This window comes from Tachysurus fulvidraco, chromosome 24 (genome assembly GCF_022655615.1).
Source record: "Tachysurus fulvidraco isolate hzauxx_2018 chromosome 24, HZAU_PFXX_2.0, whole genome shotgun sequence".
NCBI classification, from domain to species: domain Eukaryota; kingdom Metazoa; phylum Chordata; class Actinopteri; order Siluriformes; family Bagridae; genus Tachysurus; species Tachysurus fulvidraco.
Genome location: NC_062541.1, coordinates 13,806,341 through 13,827,931, shown reverse-complemented (window position 1 = coordinate 13,827,931; position 21,591 = coordinate 13,806,341). Strand labels below are relative to the sequence as shown.

The following is a 21,591-nucleotide window of genomic DNA, read 5'->3' as shown; positions in this document are numbered from 1 at the left end:
AGGTGGATATATACAATGGTAAGTTAGGCAATGGCGAGCAGCAATGCGTGCTTATTACAACAGCAAATGGGAATTCATCTAAATGTACATATGGTTAGGGTGGTAAGTTGTCTACTTTGGTCATATTTTGAACTTGTTTATTTTCCAAAAAAACATTGGGTTTACCAATCTGGCAACACTCTGATAACAGTTGTGTAGAGTTATGTGAAAGAACGCGTTATTCCACCTCTCCATCAGCAGGTTAACACACAACCAATGTGAACAGATAAACTTCAGAATAATGACTTGAACCTATTGGGAAACCTTTGGCACGGTGATATTTTGGAGAGGTTTTTAGTGATGGCTCTGTCTCAGATTCAGTGTCTAAATGAGAGCCATGTTAATTTACGCACGAACGAGTCCAAGCCGGAGTTCCTGTACTGTGAGGCGCAGAGGCTGGCGCTGGAGAGGCTGCTAGATGGAGGTCCGGACAGTTTTCAGGAGTTCATTAGGATCAACCGGATTCGGTCATTTTTGTCCGACCTGGAGCTCGCTCAGCTGTGCGCGTCCGTGGAACCCTACTGTCCGGATTTACCCGTTTACGCAGGGGACTGTACCGGGACGCACGTGTCCCTCCAGTACTGGCCGGAGCGCTCTGATGACTCTCTCCCGCACCTGGAGCTCGGCTGGCCTCAGCGCGCGAGCTACCGTGGAGTGACCCGCGTCGCCGTGCACGCGCACCCGCCTCTAGAAGGTGACGAGCATATTAAAGAGGTCATCAGGAAAACCATAGCACGTGCACAAAAGGTGAGAACGTGGGATATTATTCTTATCAACGTTATTAATGTACGTTAATGAGCTCAGTAGTAATAATATTATTATTACCTCAGACCAGATAGATAGATAGATAGATAGATAGATAGATAGATAGATAGATAGATAGATAGATAGATAGCATTTTATTGTCATTGCATAGTTAGTTACACAGCAACTAAATGCAATTTGGCATCTCCCAGAAGTGCAAAGAGTAAGTGCAGATAAATATGAGTAAGTGCAAAGAGTAGCAATTGTGCAAATAGACAAGTGCAGATAAATATGTAGCATATGTACAGCATGTAATATAAATAGGTATATATGTAAACATATGTACAGCATGTAATATATATATAGGAATATATGTAAACATATGTACAGCATGTAATATATACAGGTATATATGTAAACATATGTACAGCATGTAATATATACAGGTATATATGTAAACATATGTACAGCATGTAATATATATTTAGGAATATATGTAAACATATGTACAGCATGTAATATATACAGGTATATATGTAAACATATGTACAGCATGTAATATATATATAGGAATATATGTAAACATATGTACAGCATGTAATATATATATAGGAATATATGTAAACATATGTACAGCATGTAATATATATACAGTATATACATTATTTTTTACAGTGTTCTAACGGTGTAGTGTAGAGTTCAGAAGTGTGATGGTGGATGGAAAAAATCTGTCCCTGAACCTAGGGAGTCAATCTCACTACATAATTCATCCTGATTCACCTGTTAGTAGTAGTAGTAAAAGTAGAAGTATAGAGGTAATGGAATTCATTCATTTTATTTATTTAAATATTAAAAAACAGTTCTAATGTTAACACTCACATTCTCACACAGTATGATTTATATTAAGTAAGTCAAATTGCTGAGAATAGTAAGAAAAAACAATCTGAAGCTCATTCCCAGTTCAGAATGAACCCAAGTTACAGGAAAATGAAACTAAATTACGTTTGTTAAATTTTATCAAGCCATATTCACAACTTTTACGATGTAGTGATGGCCTGCAAGACAAAGTCCAGAGGTCTTAGTCAATCACATGCAGTTAGTAAGTCTGAATGTAAATAAAGGTTTCAGTATTTATTAATATGACAAACAAAGTGTTACTAACTGCTTCAGAATATAGTGATAATCTCGTAATAGGAAGTGAGATTTGAAGAGAGTTTACAGAATAATCTTCCTCTGGTTAAATGTTTGTGATCACCGAATTTGGTAAATAACAAAATGCAATCCATTTACAGGTCATTGCTGTGGTCATGGATTTCTTTACAGATGTGGACATCTTTAAAGATCTCTTGCACGCGAGCTTCAAGCGTAATGTAGCTGTATACATCATACTGGATGTTACTGGGGTTCCACACTTTCTGAAAATGTGTGAGAGTGCCTCAATGCACACAGGACACCTCAAGGTACAGTATGTCCTGCATTTTTAAATTTAGAGATGAAGGCAGCAATAATCTGTGAATCAAATCACTTTAACATTGTCTGTAGTCCAGTGGGTTTGATTCTCAAACAGGGAACCAACTCAGCCACGTGTCACTGCACTCAACGCTGGTCTCACACCCAGATAGAAATGGGACGGTTGTGTCAGGAAGGGCATCTCGTGTAAAAACCTGTGCCAAATCAAATATGTGGATCATATGGTCCACTGGGGCGACAACTAATGAGAGCAGCTGAAAAAAGAAGAGCAACTGCTTTAACAATGTCAGAGAAGTGTGACACAAAAGCTCCCCAGTTGAATCTTTAGTTAAATGATTTTCAGACCGGTCTGAGGTAGAGTGTATCTGAGATGTCACTTCATGCCTTCTGTCTGACGTGAGAGGTCAGACAGATACAAAACACAGCTGATCACAGATTAACATGCTGAAGCTCATCAAGGACATTCCAGAGAATCAGATATGAGCTGCTGAGAAGAAGATTGGAGGAATATGCGCACGTGTCGTACATGCGCAAACGAAAAATTCTGACCTCAGTGTTTTAAAGATTCTATCTGTCATTTTGGTGGGAAAATGAGTTAAGTGATTTTTTTTTGTGAAGATGCCATTCAGGCTAAAATTAGGATGAACTGAACAAAGCTAACTTTGACCAGGCCAATATACACACGCTACATATTTAGTCTGACAAAAAAAAAAGTACAGAATCAGTACAAAATATACAGTCTTTAGCAAAGCTATTATTGTGGCTAACATCCAATAACCTTAGCAATACATAATACTGACTTCAGCTAGTTACATGCAGTGTGCTATATAAAGTGAACTTTCCAGTCTGACTGGGAACTGAAATTTGGCTTGAAGCTCTAAGAAAAGCCTGTGAGTTTGCAAAAATAAAGTATATGTAGTGCATGTCGTGTATATTTTAACATTTATAAAATATTTTAAGGACAAACATATTTGATCATAATGTGGTTTTAGTAGGCTAATTTAAGTTTGTAAATATGAGATCTCAAAACAGTTCTTCGTCCAGATCGATTCCTATAATACTTACTGTAAAAATCAGTCTCACTCTAAGAAAAGCTGTTGTATTTTCTGCAAAGTTCAAGCAGGAAAATAAGGATGCAGGGTGTAATGTGGCTAAAGTATTGCGTTAAAATCCACGTACAATCTGCAGTTGTGACAGACCATTGTACTAATGTAATACACCTTAATTTCTCCTTTTCTCAGTTGTCATGTCACCCTCTTAAAAGTCAGAATTCCGAAGAACCATAATAAAATCTGAGCTGTTACACTTACAAGGTCAAAAACACAAGAAAACAGTTAACAGAAATATGACGACTGATGAAAAAACTTCAGAAAGAAGCTTTTATATATAAAACAGATCTTGTATGAATTATTGTTTGAACATATTATGGAATTAAGGATGTTTAGCAAAACAAATGAAGAAGTTTTTTTATCTTTCAAAGACACAAGGGACAAAATTCAGAGAGTTATAATGTTTTCAGTTTGCTACTGTATACCAAAATCACATAAATACCCCTAAGCATGTTTACATATCTGCTCCCAGAGTCTTGTCTCGAAAAAATTGCATTCATTATTTACATTATTTAATGATATCTTCGTTATAACACTTTCACCTGTAAACTACATATCACATAATCACTCATGGTGCATCAAACAGCTCCCTATCTACCTAGACGGTGAATTAGTGTATTGTGTATATCGTGTACTGTTAGGGTCCCTGTTTTACTTCACATTGTGACACTGATGACTCAATTTCCTACAAAGATAACTAGCTTTTAACACTTGTAGAAAAAGTTGGCTAAGAATTCATCCACCATTTTTTTCAAGCTGAAAAGCTGCAGAAAATATGACATCACTTTCGCTCGCTGGTTCCTGCAGTGCACTGAGGGATTTTTTTGGTTGCGAACATTCCAGTGCAATAGAGGTTTTTGTGATTGATAAAGAGAGATAGCCGTTAAAAAGGGTCGGCCCCCTGATCGCTACTGAAATAACAAGCTGTTTAATGTTGTTGGGTTTTTTTTTGTTCTTTTTTGTTTAGAACTTGAGAGTGCGGAGTATCAGAGGAACTGGCTTTTTCACTCACTCATCCAAGAAAGTATATGGGAGCCAAAGTCAGAAATTCATGTTTGTTGATGGAGACAAAGCTGTTTCAGGATCGTACAGGTTAGACAGTTCACAAATTACTATTCTTGTTTTGTTTTGTTTTGTTTTGCTTTGCTTTGTTTTAAATACTAAAGTAATAATAGTATGAGTCCTGTTTTGGGATTTGTTTTACTTTTTACAGTGGCTTGCAAAAGTATTTAACTCCCTTCGAAATTGTTTAAATAACAATATTTGTCAAGATTATTGGTCAGCAAGTAGGGAATTCTAAGTAAGTTATAGTTATTTGTTACCCTTTTTACCGGTACACTGGTTTACAAAATCAACTTATTGAACATACAGTATTCAATCAGTATTAACAAATGAATTATTTTATGGCTGCAAGTGTGATCTAAAATTAGTCAGAACAGTGTTGGTTTAAATCGGGAGACAATATTTCATATGTTTATATTAATATATTGCCCTAATAGGCTAGCTCAAAACAGAAATACTTGGAAATACAGAGAGCATGAAATAAATATGATCTGGTAACCAACACTGTGGATTGGAACATGACAAATAAATTCAATGCTGAACAAGTAAAGGAAAAGTGGAAATTCCATTTTTGGCCTCAGGAAAAAAAGAATTTTAGAACATGAATGGAAATAGGAAGCGGATGGACATTACAGTAAATGTGTTGGATCAAAAGTGAGGAGGTGCATTCCGCTTCCCAAGCAGTAGGTTGGTCATTACCTCTCTAAAAATGGTTGACTGGTGAGGGAAGCCACAGTGAAGCTGACAGTAGCTCAGAAGGTGTACAGTGGTTGAGGGAGGAGTGAAGATGCACCCGACTATTTCAAGAGTTCTGAATAACAGAGGACTATATGGGATGGTTGAAGCATGGGCTTGACTCAGTGAAGATGTGTTTTTTTGGTTTTTTTTTCGGTGTGATGAGACCACGATCAAAATACTCTCTCTTTGCAAGTTTCAAACATCTGTGTGTGCCTCAAACCTAATGTAAGCCAATCCTAATTAACATCATCCCTATAGTGAAATAATTTGTTGGAAGCATCACACTCAGGGTACACTTCCTCATCATCAGCGTCTGGGAGAACGGGTGGAGTAAAAAGGGGTACAAAGGGATATTACAAGGGAACTTGTTTCAGTCTGCTAAAGCTTTGGAGAAACTTCACTTTTCAGCAGGAAAAGGTCAAAGCAATGCAGGTGAATGTTACGCAGTTGGTCAGGTCAAAATCTAGACCTCAGTATTGCATTTACATGTATGGCATTTGGACTGTATGGCATTAAACTGGCATTAGCGACTGTATCTGTGGAACTGTTTGAAAATACAGTCATCAAATTTTTTCAGGTTTTATTTTTTTTTAAGATCCACTGCCATATAATGCATTTTGACTTTAACAAATACTTTAAAGGAATATTTTTCTATAATTTAAAATATACTGTCTAGAATAATTTGTTTAAGGCTGATTCAGGCATTTAAGGGGGTTGAATTGTTTTGCAAAACACTGAATTTCCTGATCAGTTCAATTTCATGGATTGGTTTGAGCCAATCATAGTATTCATAAATATTGGTCACTTTATATTGTGTGTTTTCATCGAGGCACCATGTGTAATCAGGGTGTTTTTTTTTTTTTTCAGTTTCACATGGACTGCCTCGAGATTAGACAGGAGCATCATTACTGTGCTCACAGGCCAGGCTGTGGACTTGTTTGACCATCTGTTCCAAGACCTGTATATGATGTCTAATGCCATTGACTTGAACAAGATTAATCTTGAGAAAGAGCAAAAGCTAGAACCCATCTCTAAAGCAGAACCTGCTCTGCAGCCCACAAACACCCTAGCCCTCAAACTCATCAACCCCAAATATGCTCTAGTCTCAGGCAATGCTGCTGTCAGCAGCAATCATATGACTTCTGAGACATGCACAGCCAAGATTAACAGCATTAAACACATGAAGGAAGTGTCAGAAGGTCCATACATTCACCCTGGACTGCTCCACCTAGAAAAAGCTAACATGTTTGACTACCTGCCAATTTGGCCTGAGCCAGATCCACCAATTGATGTTATTGGCTTCATTAATATAAGGGACTATAATAAACCCCTACAAGCTCACTTCACACATTCAGAGATTTTTGAGGTCAGTCAAGCCATCCGATTCAAAGAACCGATCCACAGGCCACAAGAGTCTCTGTCTGAGAAAATTTGTCCAAGCACCACCTCTCAAAATGCTGCTTCACCTAATGAGCAGCCCCAAAATAAACTGGAGGGAAAGAACAAGCAGTGCAATTATCCTCAGCAGATACTTCCACCTAGCAGTCTGAAAAAACAGGTTGTGGGTCTGTCCTCTATTCCAAATCTTACACCAGCTGAGAGTAGCAAGCAGGATGAGAAAAATTCACCTGTGGTTGATGTTATGGAAAAGCAAGTCTTTTCCCAACAGAGAGAAAAATTGGATGCTGAGAATATCTGCACTAGTGCTGACCCACGTAAAGATTCTCAAATATCACAGAATCCAGCAATTGAAAATATAACACCATTTGGCAGTGATAGATGTAATATAGTAGCAACTACATCAGACAAAATAATCTGTGAGAATATTGCGGAAACCAGCAGTAATAAAGATTTCCAAGACAATCAGTGGAACATACATAAACTCATAGAACCTGTTGAACATAAAACAGATCATGTAGACTGCACAGTACATAAAGGAAAGAGCATCTATTCTGACTCCAGGTCTTCTTTTTCATCAGATGAGTACTTCGATTGCAGGGAGAGTGAGAGTGTTAATTCTGAGAACGTAGGGATGTTTAACAGGATCCAAGCTGTCTTCAGGTTCCCAGGTGAGCCAAACAATGCCGCAGAACCCTCGTCCTCATTAACATCTGGCTCATGTAAAAATACATCAATCCATGAGGCTCTAAAAGAAACAGAAGATTCTATACTTGAGTGTGCATCACCAGAAGAGCATAATGTCCAACACGTAACCGGGGGAACAGTCGATTTAGAGTTGACGTCAACGAATGGAGGAAAAAGTTTGTCTGAATCTGTTTCTATTGACAATAAACATCTAATACAGGAAACAGATTTCACTTCACAGCAAGGAACTGACAGCAAACTTCTACACCAATTTCAGACCGATACACACGTAGCTCCTGATAAAAATACAGAATGTCTACAGAGGTGTGAATCGTATTCAGCAGTAAAACATATATTCGACATGCAACCCATAGAAAAGAACAACAGCGCTGAATCACAGCTATTAGTAAACAAGCCGTTGCTGAAGGATAACGTAGCTGCACCTTATGTGCTAGTGCAGAAAACCGCAGAGGCACAGTGCATCGTGTTTTCTGACACGCACAACAAAGTGCCAGTACTGAGTTTAAACACAGAAATTGACTCAGGATTCAATAACACGTATAGCCTCAAATCAGTGCTTGATGACGCACACTCGACACCACAATCAAAACCAGCATCTCTAAACACTGGTTTACAGAAAGCAAATACCCCAAATACTGAAAGGATTCATAAAGAAGATTGCAAAATGTCTTTTCAATTAAAACCGTCGATCGCAGGGGAGTCAACCACTGAGCAGGCCATAGAGGTCAAAGACATGGACAACTCCATTTCACAACCAAAGGACAGTCCAACAGCCCGAACTATGGATAAAGAACAGCAACTAAGCCCAAAGATACTGACTGGCTTTAAGGTTGTACACTTCAGTGTTGATATCCATCCTCTGAAAAGGAAGACACTAGAACATCTGTGTGTGCAGCAAGAAAGTAAGAAGCAGCCTGAGGTAAAACCCAAGATGGAGAGAAATACCCGGATGGTAAGGATTCCTTTCTACATCTGTGTGTCTAACAAAACGAATAATACTTTTTCATTAATTGCAGGGTTAATTTTTAATAAGAAGCATTCACAACTAACAACAAACTAACAAACAATTAAAAAAAAGTTAACTCTATACAGGTTTTGTGAAATAACTTGGTGAAATTTAATTATGTTACTATTTGCAGCCACATCGGGTCTCGCCTCAACCTAAACCTTTTCCAACACATGAAGTCAAACTCAGTTCAACCAAAGCATCTGTCACCAAACTCCACAGCAGAAATCATCCTACTCCACCTGCCGTATCTACACCAGGTGTTCAAAATAATCTACCTGGAAGACTGTGGGGTGAAAACAGGGTTACTAATGATCTTCATGCAACTCCTACCAAGCTTCCTAGGAGACACACGGTTCCCATTAGGTCAAACCGAACTCGGCTCAGAGCCGTGCAGACAGATCTGTCAGCAGATCATCGCTGTTCTTCTCAAAAACCGCCTCGGGCTCAACAGGATAGAATGAGGTTCAACCAATTACATCAGTCAAGCTTCAGGCAGCGTTCGGCATCAACCACAGAAGAAAGGTCTACTTTTAGAGGAACATTGTTTCCAAGAACCTTGAAAGAGAGACTTACTGACTACACTTCTCAAACGAATCAGAAAAAACTATTAAAGTAAAAGATAAAAAGTGAAAACGTTGCAGAGGGCTTCTAAAATGTGTTCTTCAGAGAGAGAGAGGGAGAGAGAGAGAACATGAATACACCAGGTGAAGATAATAACACTGGCTATCTCATTAACATGGCACTTACCAAGGGTGGGATATATTATTAGGCAGCAAGTGTGTTGGAAGCAAGAAACACGGGAAAGCATAAGGATTAGCTGGACTTTGACAAGAGCCAAATTGTAATGGATAGAAGACTGGGTCAGTGCATATCCATAACTGCTGGTCTTATGGGGTGTTTTGGTATATAGTGGTTAGTACCTGGTTATTAATGGTCCAAGGTTGCCTGGTCTGATGAATTACATTTTCTTTCACATCATGTGGATGTCTTGTTGTGTGTCTGTGAAAGAGAAAGCTCTATTATGTACTATGGGAATAAGACAAGATGACAGATGCAGTGATGATCTGGGCAATGTTCTGCTGGGAAACCTTAAGTCCTGACATTTATGTTTTGACACGTACCATCTACATAAACATTGTTACAAAGCAAGTACTCCACTTTATGGATGTTCCTCTAATGGCAGTGTTTTCTTTCAGCAGTATGATGCTTCCTGCCACACGGTAGAAATTGTTCAGGGATGGTTTGAGGAACATGAGTTCAAGGTGATGACTTGATGGTCTCTAAATTCCCCAAACCTCAGTCTGATCAAGCCTCACTTTGCAATTTGGAGATTTTGCTGCTAACATTTCAATGCCAGATACCACCAAGACATCTTCAGAGTTCTTGTAGAGTCCATGATTTGTCAGCTCAGAGCTGTTTTGGTGACACCTACATAATATTAGGCAGAAGGTTTTCAATGTTACGGTTGATTAGTTCAAGTCTTATTTTACAGTAAGTATGTGACATGAGAAACTAATGACTTTAATCGCTTCATGCTTGCCTCAGTGAACTAATCCTAGAATATTTTCCTCCATCTCTGATGCAGCAGGTTTTTATATTAATTCCTGGACAGATTCGGAAGATTTAAAGAAAAAACAAAAAAACGAATTTAATGTTATTAAGATTAGTAGCAACAGGGAAAGATGATTTTGTTGTTGTTGTTGTTGTTGTTGTATTTAACAGCCCTTGGTGTTAAAAGCTTAAATATTCCATAAGTTTGAAATGATGCAGTCTATAATATACAAGAAAAAATTTTAACGGTATTTGTTTACAACAGTCCCTTATTTATATCTTTATTATTTAGTACCAAACTTAATTTAACACATGAAAAGGTTTAAGGTTTGCAATGCTCTACGTCTTAAATGGGAAAGCAAGGTAAGAGGTAATGAGCTCAGGAACCCACACCGAATGCCTGTTTATTGTCTAAAAAGCACCACTTACAATATTGAGCACTTGGTGGATCACATTCTGATGCATTGAAATCCACATCATAAATGCAGTTTAAAGTACGAAATAAAAAAATAAAAAAAAGAACTCAGACAAAGAGAGTCTTTGCGTCGATCATTGCAGTTCTCCAAGCAGTGGAAAATGCTAGAAGTCTAAAGAGGCTTCATGTTTTCAGGCTGTTTTAAGAAGTATTTATTAAGACATGCTCTCTGTATAGCCTTCACAATCTGTTTATGCTTATACAGTAAGCGAATGTGTCATATCAGTGTTAGGAGGCAAACTGTAGCTGTACAGAAAGGGTAAAGGTGTGTTTCTTAGCACGGGAGATTCAGAATGACACACAACGAACTGTATAACAAGAAACAGTACATGCTATATTGATTTTTCAACTTTATCAGTAAGTTGCAGTGCATGATTACTTTACTGGCCAATTCTTGTGGTTACTAAAAATAAAATGTGTAAAAAATTAAAAAATAAAATGTGAAGATTCTCAACAAATAAGAAGAAGAAGACCGAGATGTGCTTTTAAAATTCGCTTATTAAGTGTTTTTTTTTTTGTTTGTTTGTATAAATATATTTCCAGTAAGACAAAATCTGTTCTTCCCTCTTTCTTTCTTTCTTTGTATGAGGAAGAGGAATAAATACCAAAAAAACGATGGTACTTCCTCACGAAACTCGGTACAAGTGCAGGCCGGTCTGCATAAAGCGTAACACATGTAGGGCTTCACTCAAAGGGGATTTTTTGCATACAGAGGAGACACGGCTTAAATAGAGAGCTCATGTTTGCAAATTGAAAAACAAAATGATCACATGCTCAGTTTTATATAACACAAAGTGTAATCCTACACCCGGGCCTAGTTTCTATTGTTGTTAGACATTTGTAGAGATACCCTGCTACACCTTCACCAAAACAGAACAGCACAATATGTGGATATGGCACCAGTCCCACAATTATATCAGCTTCTATACTGTGCTTGAAATGATTTAAACACAGAAGAATGAGGGACTCACACCCTTTTCCTGAGAGACTGGTACGCTAACAGTGGCACGGAAATTCACATAGCTACCGAGAGCACTACAGATCGGTCAAATGATTTGACGCAGATCTAGTATCTCCTAAGCCATTCTCTAGGGTAAATAATCATAAAACACAGAAAAGGTTTATTTTTATAGTGGTACAGAGCTTACATATATACGTCCCTCCCCTGACTTTTCACAAGTATACTGTAATTCAGACAGAATAACACAGCAAACAGTGATAGCATTTATATTAATTTATTTATTGTATCATCATCATCATCGAGTGCTGTGAGGAAATGTGACAGCCTGACAGATTAGTACAATAACAAAAGCCCCTGCAACAGACTGACTGGAAAAGTCAAAAGTTAAGCAAACTTGAAAACAGTTTTGAAGCGAGATCACGTACATGGACCCATAACTAGTAAAGCAAATAAGCTTTAATCTGCTGAAGCTGAACATCGTAACATGAAAAATATTCCTATTTAAAATTCTACTTCGAGTTCGAGCAACTATCGGATTTTGTCCGTTAATTAAAGTTCAAAAAATTCAAATTTATTTGAGCATTAGAGATTCCAAGAACTTCCCGAATAAATAACACAGTTAACTATCCAGTAGCACAGTGATTACACGAGTCGTGAGGCAAAGACTGGTATGATTATATGGCAGAGTGCTAAGAGATGATGACTGTGTTAATAATTTCGTTATTGGTTGGCCATGTTAAAGAATTCTTCCTTCCCGAGAGTGTAAATAAATAAAATTAATAGTCTGTTAATATTTATCCGATACAACAGAGCACTTCAACCCTGATTAGCCATTTTAATTAGTATCAGTTCGACATCCGTAAAGTACAAATTGGCATTCAGTTTAAACATAACAAAAACAAAACATAACAAAAACAGCCAGTGTTTTTTTTTCCTTAAATTATTACAAATTAGCAAAAATAGCTGTGAAGGGTATTTCCCAGAACTCACCCTCTTTCAAACGTATCTGAAAACCACACTGCAGTAATTAGTAAGTGAACAGAATTTGCACAAAGCAATAAAAATAAATTAAAAAAAGGAAAAAAAAAAGAAAAAGAAAAAAGAATGTGTAATGGGCTTTAAGCACAACATAACAGAGAGGGGAAAAAATAGTTTTGGCCACAATATCTGTGTAATATGAGTGGGGAAAAAAAAAAAAAACTTTTGTGAACATTACACAAGTGGCAGTGATGAAACAGGAGGTGACAGATCTGTCAATCATCCATGCCTATGTTGCGAAACAGGTAAGACATCGACTCTCCGTTGTGAATGCGACGAATTGCCTCGGACAGGATCATGCTGATGTCGACCGTCTTGATCTTGGGACACTGCAGTTTCTGGATCTCGTGTGGAATGGTGTTTGTGACAACCACCTGCAGAAGGTCAAGCAGATTGTTAAGGAGTAAATATCCTTCACTTTTTCCACACAGCTGTGACCTGAGCGGCGACAGACTCGCTACAGCGTCTTATCTACACCTGCAGGATTAAAAGCAGCGTCCACTAGATGGCGTGTTGGAGCCCAAACATCTCAATCAACCCTCACTGCATGTTAGAACAGAATGTGTTAGAATAGTGCACAAGAATGATTTGAGACATCATTGTGTTAGTTTGTTTAAGTTAGTTTGAACTGGTTCTACACTATCGCTACAGTATTAACACTTTTACTGCATCATTGCGTTCATTTCAAAGAACGTGCACGAGTGACACGTCAAATGACCGAGGACTGTGTGTGGTGGGCATCTTGTGTATACAAACTTAATATTAAGTATAAATGAGTGTTTAGGGTGAAAACGGTACAAATTCTAGTCTTTATGTTTAGATGATTAGATCAGACTACGGACCTCATCGATGGCAGACTCTTCTATCAGACGTGGTGCGTCAGAGGACAGGATTCCGTGAGTGGCCATGACAAAGATTTTATAAGCACCTCGCTCCTTCAGCGTGTCAGCGGCTGCCAGGAAACTGTCCACGTCGTCGATAATATCATCCTACAAATGACAAGAAACACCAGACCAATCAGTAATGGCTCATAAATGTGTCTGTGAATATTACCAAAACGCATTTAAAAACAAAATCTAATACTTTAGACCATCTTAAAGCTCACCACGATGATGGCGATCCGACCTCCTACGTCTCCCACTACGGTTATAGGAGGTTTTTCTTTTGGGATGAGTACTGTGTGATTAAAAAAAAGACAAACGTTAATAACGCAGTAATGATTATTGTTACAAGTTAAAAAATGTATATGATTAGAAATAATATAAAGTACTTACAAGGTATCTCCAGACTGGGATGGATCGCACCGATGTTTTTGACGGTAGGCGGAGAGTGTCGTCCATCCACAAGATCGGAATCGGCGTCCTGCGCTTCACCGTGGATCACGGCGATGCCCAGCCGCAGCCTTTCAGCAAACGACTGCGCCCTGAAGGATATACGTCATTGTGCAGTTATGACATGACTAATTTCCGCACTGCCTTCAAGTCACTTATTCATACACAAGTTGCTAAATTACTGTACCTTTTAGCTGATGCTGGAGATTTGGCCACGATTACTGCGTTTCTATAGTCAGGGATCTGTGCGTTAGACAGAAAGAGAAACTATTAGAAGGACAGGCGAACTAGCAGTCTGAATAATCAGTGAAGGTGCCATCTGGCCTTGGAAGAAATAAAGAATTGAAATAAAATAGAAAAAAAGTGAGTGTCACTGTATCTAGTTATCATAGGAGCGAACGTCGGCGGCAAGAACAGTGTGTGCTGCTGATGCTCAGGCTACTGGTCTGTTACACACCTCTTCCTGGATGTACTGTAGCAGGAACGGAGACGCTCGCAGGTTGTCTACTGGAATGTTAAAGAAGCCTTGGATTTCCTTCTGGTGCAAATCCATAGTGATGAGATGAGTCAAGCCTGATCCAAATAAATAAATAGACTACAATTACTAAATAAATAGACTACCAAATTACTAACACAGCATTACAATATGTAAAAGCTAAGACACACTCTGTGAAATACACTCTATTGTGTTTGCTCCTGTTTTTATTGAACCAGCTGAGGAACCAGTGTTGCAATGTAACAAAGTAAAATACTTCGTTACTGTACTTAAGTAAAAATCTCACGTATCTGTACTTTACTTCGCTATTTAAATTTATGTCAACTTTCACTTTTACTCCACTACATTTCCTAGATAAAATGTATACTTTTACTCTGTTATATTTCCACTAAGCAGCTTCGTTACTCGTTACTACAAAATAAAAGCATAAGAAATGTGTGCGACTGCAATAAGGGAGGCTTGGCCAATCACTGCTCCTAGATTGTTATACGCTCCGCAAGCTCTATGGAGAAGCACAGGTACACGCAGCGTGCACGCGCAGTCAGAGCTGGAGGCGTTTATCTATAACGGCGGCAACCAAAAGCAATGAAATGTCACTATTCTTATTACCAGAGTTGATAGCACAAACAAAATATTAATGCAATATCGATACTAAATAAAAATAACATTTATTGATTTGGTCGTTATCTTGTGAATATTAGTTTATTAATGACTGCATTCATTGGACACACTGTTTGTAGAGAATGCACACATACATGAACTGATCTGATTCAAGACTGGCATCATTACATCATGCATAAAATTTTGGTGTCCACTTTTGCCATTCAATAATACCATAACTTTTGGCTTACTATGTAGTCATGTAATATATAATAAAAAACTCTGCTTGTTTTAAATTCTCACTGAGGGCTAAAACCCCTAAAGATGAAACCCTAGAACCGCCCCTGCTCTTATGCCTACCGAAAATCGCTGAAATTTTACTTTTTACTTTTACTTCAAATACTTAAGTACATTAAATATCAGAAAATGACTTTTGATACTTAAGTACAGTAAATATCAGATACTTTAAGACTTTTACTTGAGTAATATTCTAAAAGGTGACTTTCACTTCTACGAAAGTTTTTTTCTAGTACGATACTTGTACTTTTACTCAAGTATTGCTTTCTAGTACTTTATACAACACTGTGAGGAACATTGCTAAACTCAGGCAAGGAGTGTCCAAGATGGAGACGGATTATGAAATCATCCACACCCACAACATTTTGAATCCAGTTTCCGATTCTTACGAATACGTTTAGAGCAGCGCATACGATAATATTAGGGAGTCTGAGCTGGTCTGATTAGGGACTGCTGCTTGTTCCACGCTCAGAAGGAGACTTCTGAGGTTTGAGGTTCCTAAACTCTGGAAGTCTGCCTTTAAAAAGCAGCTAATACAAGTGGCTGTACCTGCTTTACACATCATGGAGGCCAGCAGTTTGGAGACGATGGAGCCTCTTTTCCTCATTTTGCACTGTTTACTGTAAGGGAAGTAGGGAATGACTCCAATAATGTTCCGTGCACACGAGGTCCTGCAGGCGTACACCATAATGAGCAGTTCCATGATGGTCGTATTAACATCCCTGTGAAAGAAAGGAGAACTTGGCTATAAAAACGATAACGATGCTATCAGCCGTTACCCATTAATACAAAATAATGATTTCTTACTTGGATACAGTCTGGATGATGAAGACATCTTTACCACGCACAGACTCTTGGATTTGAACCCGTGTCTCTGTGATGAAACAAAACCTATTATTTTATAAGTTCTGCTGTTTTGTGCTAGACTGTTATACAACCACTGTTTTCTGTACAGACCGAGTTTAAAGAACTTTTCGTCCTTGTAATACGTACGAAAGTGAATTCACTGCAATACACACAGCTTAGTATTAAAATAAACTGTGCCAGTTTTACAGTATCCTGGCAAAACATTTTGCTTTCTCTGCACTTCCTAGAAAACGAATGCAAGGAATGAGCACTTTGTAGAATCAACCAGGCAAAGAATACTATCAGGTCCCAAAAAAGATCCAGGCGTCATTTCATAATTTACTGACATAAAACCACATTTCTTGGTCAGATTATCGCTCCTATGATATGCAGCTCTGCTTCATTTAACTGGTTGTCGTATGGAAACATTCTATCGTCTCACCTCTGTTTGCCTCCTGATAGACTTGCACCTTGCCAAGCTCCACACCCAACCGTCTGTACAGAAGCAGAGGCGGAAAAAAAAACGGAAGAAATGGCGTGAAATAGAAGAAAAAAAGAAAGACACACAAAGCCAACACAATGTAACACCAACGGAATGAACATAGGTGCAAAATATTGCCCAAGTTTCTTTCCAGCCGTTGTTTGTTTTGTTTGTTAACCGAAATGTAATGCTAGTTACACGTGTACCTGGTTTTATGAACCCCAGAGAACCCCTAAGGACAGTGACAACCACCAGACGTCTTGTTAAGTGAATAGAATGAAGGGAAGTTATGAAATGACACAATATATGGGGTGTTAATATATGTGGTTACCAAAAGCTCTGAGTAGATACTGGTGAAGAAACCCTGGAATGAAGCTTATGAAGCAAAAAGACCGAGCTAGGTTGTAGCAAACTCATAGATAGTATGGAGAACAAGAGTAAATGAGGTTAGTAAAGCTGCAGATTTCTGTTATGAGAGTTCGGTAAGGTTAAAAAGAATGGCTTTACATCAGCGCTAACAATATGACAGGAGGCAATCAAGAAGAAATGTGATAAATGACTGGATGACAACAGCAGTTCTTGGAAGTTCTCGGAATTCGGGTGGTTCTTGTCGGTCATGGCCGTAAGGACCGCTGAAACAGAACTTTCACAGTCGCCAATTGACTTTGATAAGCAGTACATCACCTTGCATTTCTATAGGGACATAACGATCACATACATACATAAAGTATAAATGTTTTACTGGACCGTTTATCAAAAGTAATATCTAGACTTAAAAATATACCTGAAAAATCAGACATGTTTCATGCCACCGTTTGAAAGCATTGCAATCAGCTATTCTGCAAGAAACTCTGCAGTGATGTCGAGTGGAAAATAAAAGATGAGTTAATGTTACTGGATATATCTACATGAGCTTTAAAATTAGCATTCAGACTATAAAGTAAATCACTAATGAAGACTGAGTACAAATGAAAGTAGAATTAAAGTCAAGATTAAGACAGAATCAAGCGAAAATGAGACAAAGTCAAGGGTAAGGATTAAAACGTTTGAATCATTTTAAAACTTTACTTTAACTTGTTGGATTACTTTAACTTGTGAACAGTGACCGGGCAACATGTATATACAATGAGACCAATGTCGAGGCAGTTTAAAGTGCCGTTTCAGAAAACATCTGGAACTCGAGTCCTACAAAACGTTTATAAACCTTGAGTGAGACGGCAAAGTCTTACAAAACAATTCTAAATGTGTATTTGAGCAGAAAATGGAAAGTTGATTAAAAAGCAGACGGCTTCTTCGCTGCAAGTTTCTATGAAGCACAGCGACAGCTTCGAATGTCAGGAAATTAAATCACACTCCATCAGCGTTCAGCAGGACAATGATGCAAACACTCAGAGTAAAAGCCTAGACTTTTAAATCACGACGAACAACAGATTGGATGAGTATGGAAATTGGAAACGCACCCGAATCGACACACACCCTAACTCTTGGTCGATTTGCATACTGTACACACTGCATACAGGCAAGAAATTGTGCGACACTTCTAACTCAGGTGTTTTTTCAACTACCCCTTTGTGGGAAAACGGTTAATGTATCATTCATTATGCTTGCGCTATTTGGTTCACCTGAAGTAATTAAGTATAAACTAATTAATTATTCGCTAAGTAACAGATCAAAAAAGTTCAAAAACTCAATTCCTTTCTTCTTTACCTTCGATGTTAATGCTTCACCCACCCACCCCACCCTCCACCACCTAAAAAAAAGTTACAAACAGTTTTGCATGACAAATAAATACATTTTTCTGGAAGGTTCTTGCTCATCATTGTGTACTTTTTGTTTAACAGTGTTATTTAAAAGCATGCTGTATTTTTGATATGCAGTTCAGGCAAAATTTTTGCTTTCACTTTGACATGTAAATGTATTTAAATGTGGCATGGGTTCCCTTCCGAAATGCCACAAGGTAGAAAACATCACTGTAAAGAAGCTGAGGATTAAACTCCCGACAGAGACAATTCCGGGGTTTCAGATAACTCTTCTATTCTCTCAATTCAACTATTCTGTCATTACACAATACACAAGCCCAAAGTTAAACTAACAGACAACACTCTTGTTACAAGTCACATGTAATAGAGCACTACAATAGCAAACCTACTCTGCAATCCTTTTACCCAGCTCTCTGCTGGATGGGTTGGAGTTGGCCGTGAAAATGACCAGGCCTCCCTTTGTAGCATTCATAGTCCCTGGTTTCTCGGTGTTGACCCCAAGGGACTCAGACAGTGGCTCCCTGGGCTCCCAGGCACTGCTGAGCCCTTCCTAATAACAGGATAACAAGCAGACCTGTTAGTTTATCATCACACTTATGAACGTATCTCTGGTCAAGTCCTGTAAGAGGAATAAGAGAAAGACCATACAGTCAGTTACCATTTAAATTAAAAAAATAATAACAAATACTTTAAGAAAATCATTCTTCCACATTCTATAAAGCAGAGAAGAAGAATGTCTGGCTAAGGTTCCCGGTGTCCATGAAATTGCTCACATTCTGTCATCTATAAGGAAGCAGCCATATATTAGAAGATCGATCAAACTTCTCCATTTTTAAGGCTTTTTTAAATGCACTTTGATGAAATGGTGGATTGGGCATCCTGTGCAGAGGTCTTTATGGTGAAAATACTTTATTCCTCCCAAAATAATGCTAAGAAAATAAACAAAAATCCAAACTAATCATGTTAAATAAACATTGGGTATGAAGAAAACCACTTTAGAATTATGAGAAATAAGTGAAATTTGGGCTGTGGAAATTTATTAAGACTAAATCATAGACTAAAACAACAATAATACATGTGATGAATACGAGATGTTGTGCATGAATGTACAGTTTATACACCTGAGCATAATACATCTGTGTGATTATACAGTTTATACACCTGAGCATTATGTGTGTGATTATACAGTTTATACACCTGAACATAATACGTGTGATTATACAGTTTATACACCTAAGCATTATGTGTGTGATTATACAGTTTATACACCTGAACATTATGTGTGTGATTATACAGTTTATACACCTGAGCATTATGTGTGTGATTATACAGTTTATACACCTGAACATTATGTGTGTGATTATACAGTTTATACACCTGAGCATTATGTGTGTGATTATACAGTTTATACACCTGAGCATAGTGTGTGTGATTATACAGTTTATACACCTGAGCATTATGTGTGTGATTATACAGTTTATACACCTGAGCATAATGTGTGTGATTATACAGTTTATACACCTGAGCATTATGTGTGTGATTATACAGTTTATACACCTGAGCATAATACGTGTGATTATACAGTTTATACACCTAAGCATTATGTGTGTGATTATACAGTTTATACACCTGAGCATAATACGTGTGATTATACAGTTTATACACCTAAGCATTATGTGTGTGATTATACAGTTTATACACCTGAGCATAATACGTGTGATTATACAGTTTATACACCTAAGCATTATGTGTGTGATTATACAGTTTATACACCTGAGCATAATGTGTGTGATTATACAGTTTATACACCTGACCATTATGTGTGTGATTATACAGTTTATACACCTGACCATTATGTGTGTGATTATACAGTTTATACACCTGAACATAATGTGTGTGATTATACAGTTTATACACCTGAGCATAATACATGTGTGTGATTATACAGTTTATACACCTGAGCATAATACATGTGTGTGATTATACAGTTTATACACCTGAGCATAATACATGTGTGTGATTATACAGTTTATACACCTGAGCATAATACATGTGTGTGATTATACAGTTTATACACCTGAGCATAATACATGTGTGTGATTATACAGTTTATACACCTGAGCATAATACATGTGTGTGATTATACAGTTTATACACCTGAACATAATGTGTGTGATTATACAGTTTATACACCTGAACATAATGTGTGTGATTATACAGTTTATACACCTGAGCATAATACGTGTGTGTGTGTGTGAGGTTATACAGTTTATACACCTGAGCATCATACGTGTGTGTGTGTGATTATACAGTTTATACACCCGAGATTATTACGTGTGTGTGTGTGATTATACAGTTTATACACCTGAGCATAATGTGTGTGATTATACAGTTTATACACCTGAGCATAATACGTGTGTGTGTGTGAGGTTATACAGTTTATACACCTGAGCATCATACGTGTGTGTGTGATTATACAGTTTATACACCCGAGATTATTACGTGTGTGTGTGTGATTATACAGTTTATACACCTGAGCATAATACATCTGTGCGTCGCTGTAAAGTGACGTATCAGCGAGCGACGAGACAAAAGGTTTGTTTTTGAGGTTTGTCATCATGTTCTTGTTTCATTTCATCTGACTTACGAATAAACGAATCAAAGTAACGAAGGAGATGTAAATGAAAGCAATGAGAAGCAAAATACAGCTTTCATAATGACAAAGCGTCAGTAAGTTGGAAAGCCAAACCCAAGCTAACGCTAATCGCCATTACACAACTTTATATAACAAAATAAATAAAAAATAATATTTCTCTGTTATAGAAGGACGTTTTTATTGCTATTATATTCAGCTAGTTTTCGAACCAGCCAACTAGCACTGTGTAAACACACAAGACACACAGAGAAGCTACATGCTAGCTGACATTAGCATCACATTCTGTCAATGAAAAAGACCAAACAGACAAAAAAAATATCAACGTCACCTTAAACATGTGGTTGGTTTCAATGTCTATGTTTACATCTGGTAGTTATTCCTGCTTCTCTTACCAGTTTTTGGCCTTTATTCGTTCTCCCGCTTGCTTTACTGGATAATACAGAGTGGACACACGAAGTGAAAACAATCAGCAGCTTACAGCAGTAATGGCCGCCAAAAATCGCGGTTTTTCAAAAAAAAAGTTATGAAAAAAATTTAAACATTCGTATGATTTATTACAATGGCTATCCAGTGTATGATTTCATTTTTTATTGCCATACATGTAAGCTGGGTGTATTATTATTATTATTATTGTTGTTGTTGTTGTTGTTGTTGTTGTTATAATTATTATTGTTGTCGTTGTTCTTATTATTATTGTTATTATTGTTGTTATTGTTGTTATTTTTATTATTGTTGTTGTTGTCATTATTATTATTATTATTGTAATTATTATTGTTTTTGCTGTTGTTATTGTTATTATAATAATAATTATTATTGTTGTTG

General features: G+C 37.5%; 2 protein-coding genes across 6 annotated transcripts; one reads left to right on the top strand and one right to left on the bottom strand.

Annotated features, from left to right (window-relative positions):
• The first annotated feature begins 8 nt into the window (after positions 1 to 8).
• On the top strand, positions 9 to 11,434 carry fam83ga (family with sequence similarity 83 member Ga). The gene is made up of 5 exons (XM_027148394.2): positions 9 to 786; positions 2,076 to 2,243; positions 4,330 to 4,454; positions 6,030 to 8,220; positions 8,408 to 11,434. The coding sequence occupies exons 1-5, from the start codon at positions 340 to 342 to the stop codon at positions 8,891 to 8,893; spliced, it is 3,417 nt and encodes a 1,138-aa protein (XP_027004195.2). The 5' UTR covers positions 9 to 339; the 3' UTR covers positions 8,894 to 11,434.
• Positions 11,435 to 11,522: 88 nt separating this feature from the next.
• On the bottom strand, positions 11,523 to 21,302 carry prpsap2 (phosphoribosyl pyrophosphate synthetase-associated protein 2). Of its 5 annotated transcripts, none has more exons than XM_027148489.2 (11): positions 21,162 to 21,302; positions 18,503 to 18,663; positions 16,315 to 16,367; positions 15,834 to 15,900; positions 15,576 to 15,748; positions 14,091 to 14,206; positions 13,821 to 13,876; positions 13,577 to 13,725; positions 13,408 to 13,478; positions 13,145 to 13,291; positions 11,523 to 12,676 (listed from the first exon to the last, which is right to left on the bottom strand). In XM_027148489.2, the coding sequence occupies exons 2-11, from the start codon at positions 18,583 to 18,585 to the stop codon at positions 12,518 to 12,520; spliced, it is 1,074 nt and encodes a 357-aa protein (XP_027004290.1). In that variant the 5' UTR covers positions 18,586 to 18,663; positions 21,162 to 21,302; the 3' UTR covers positions 11,523 to 12,517. The 5 variants fall into 5 exon arrangements, with proteins under 5 accessions (XP_027004290.1, XP_027004288.1, XP_047663975.1 ...); XM_027148487.2 differs by having other exon boundaries at positions 21,098 to 21,252; XM_047808019.1 differs by having other exon boundaries at positions 18,503 to 18,732; positions 21,162 to 21,247.
• Positions 21,303 to 21,591: the final 289 nt, after the last annotated feature.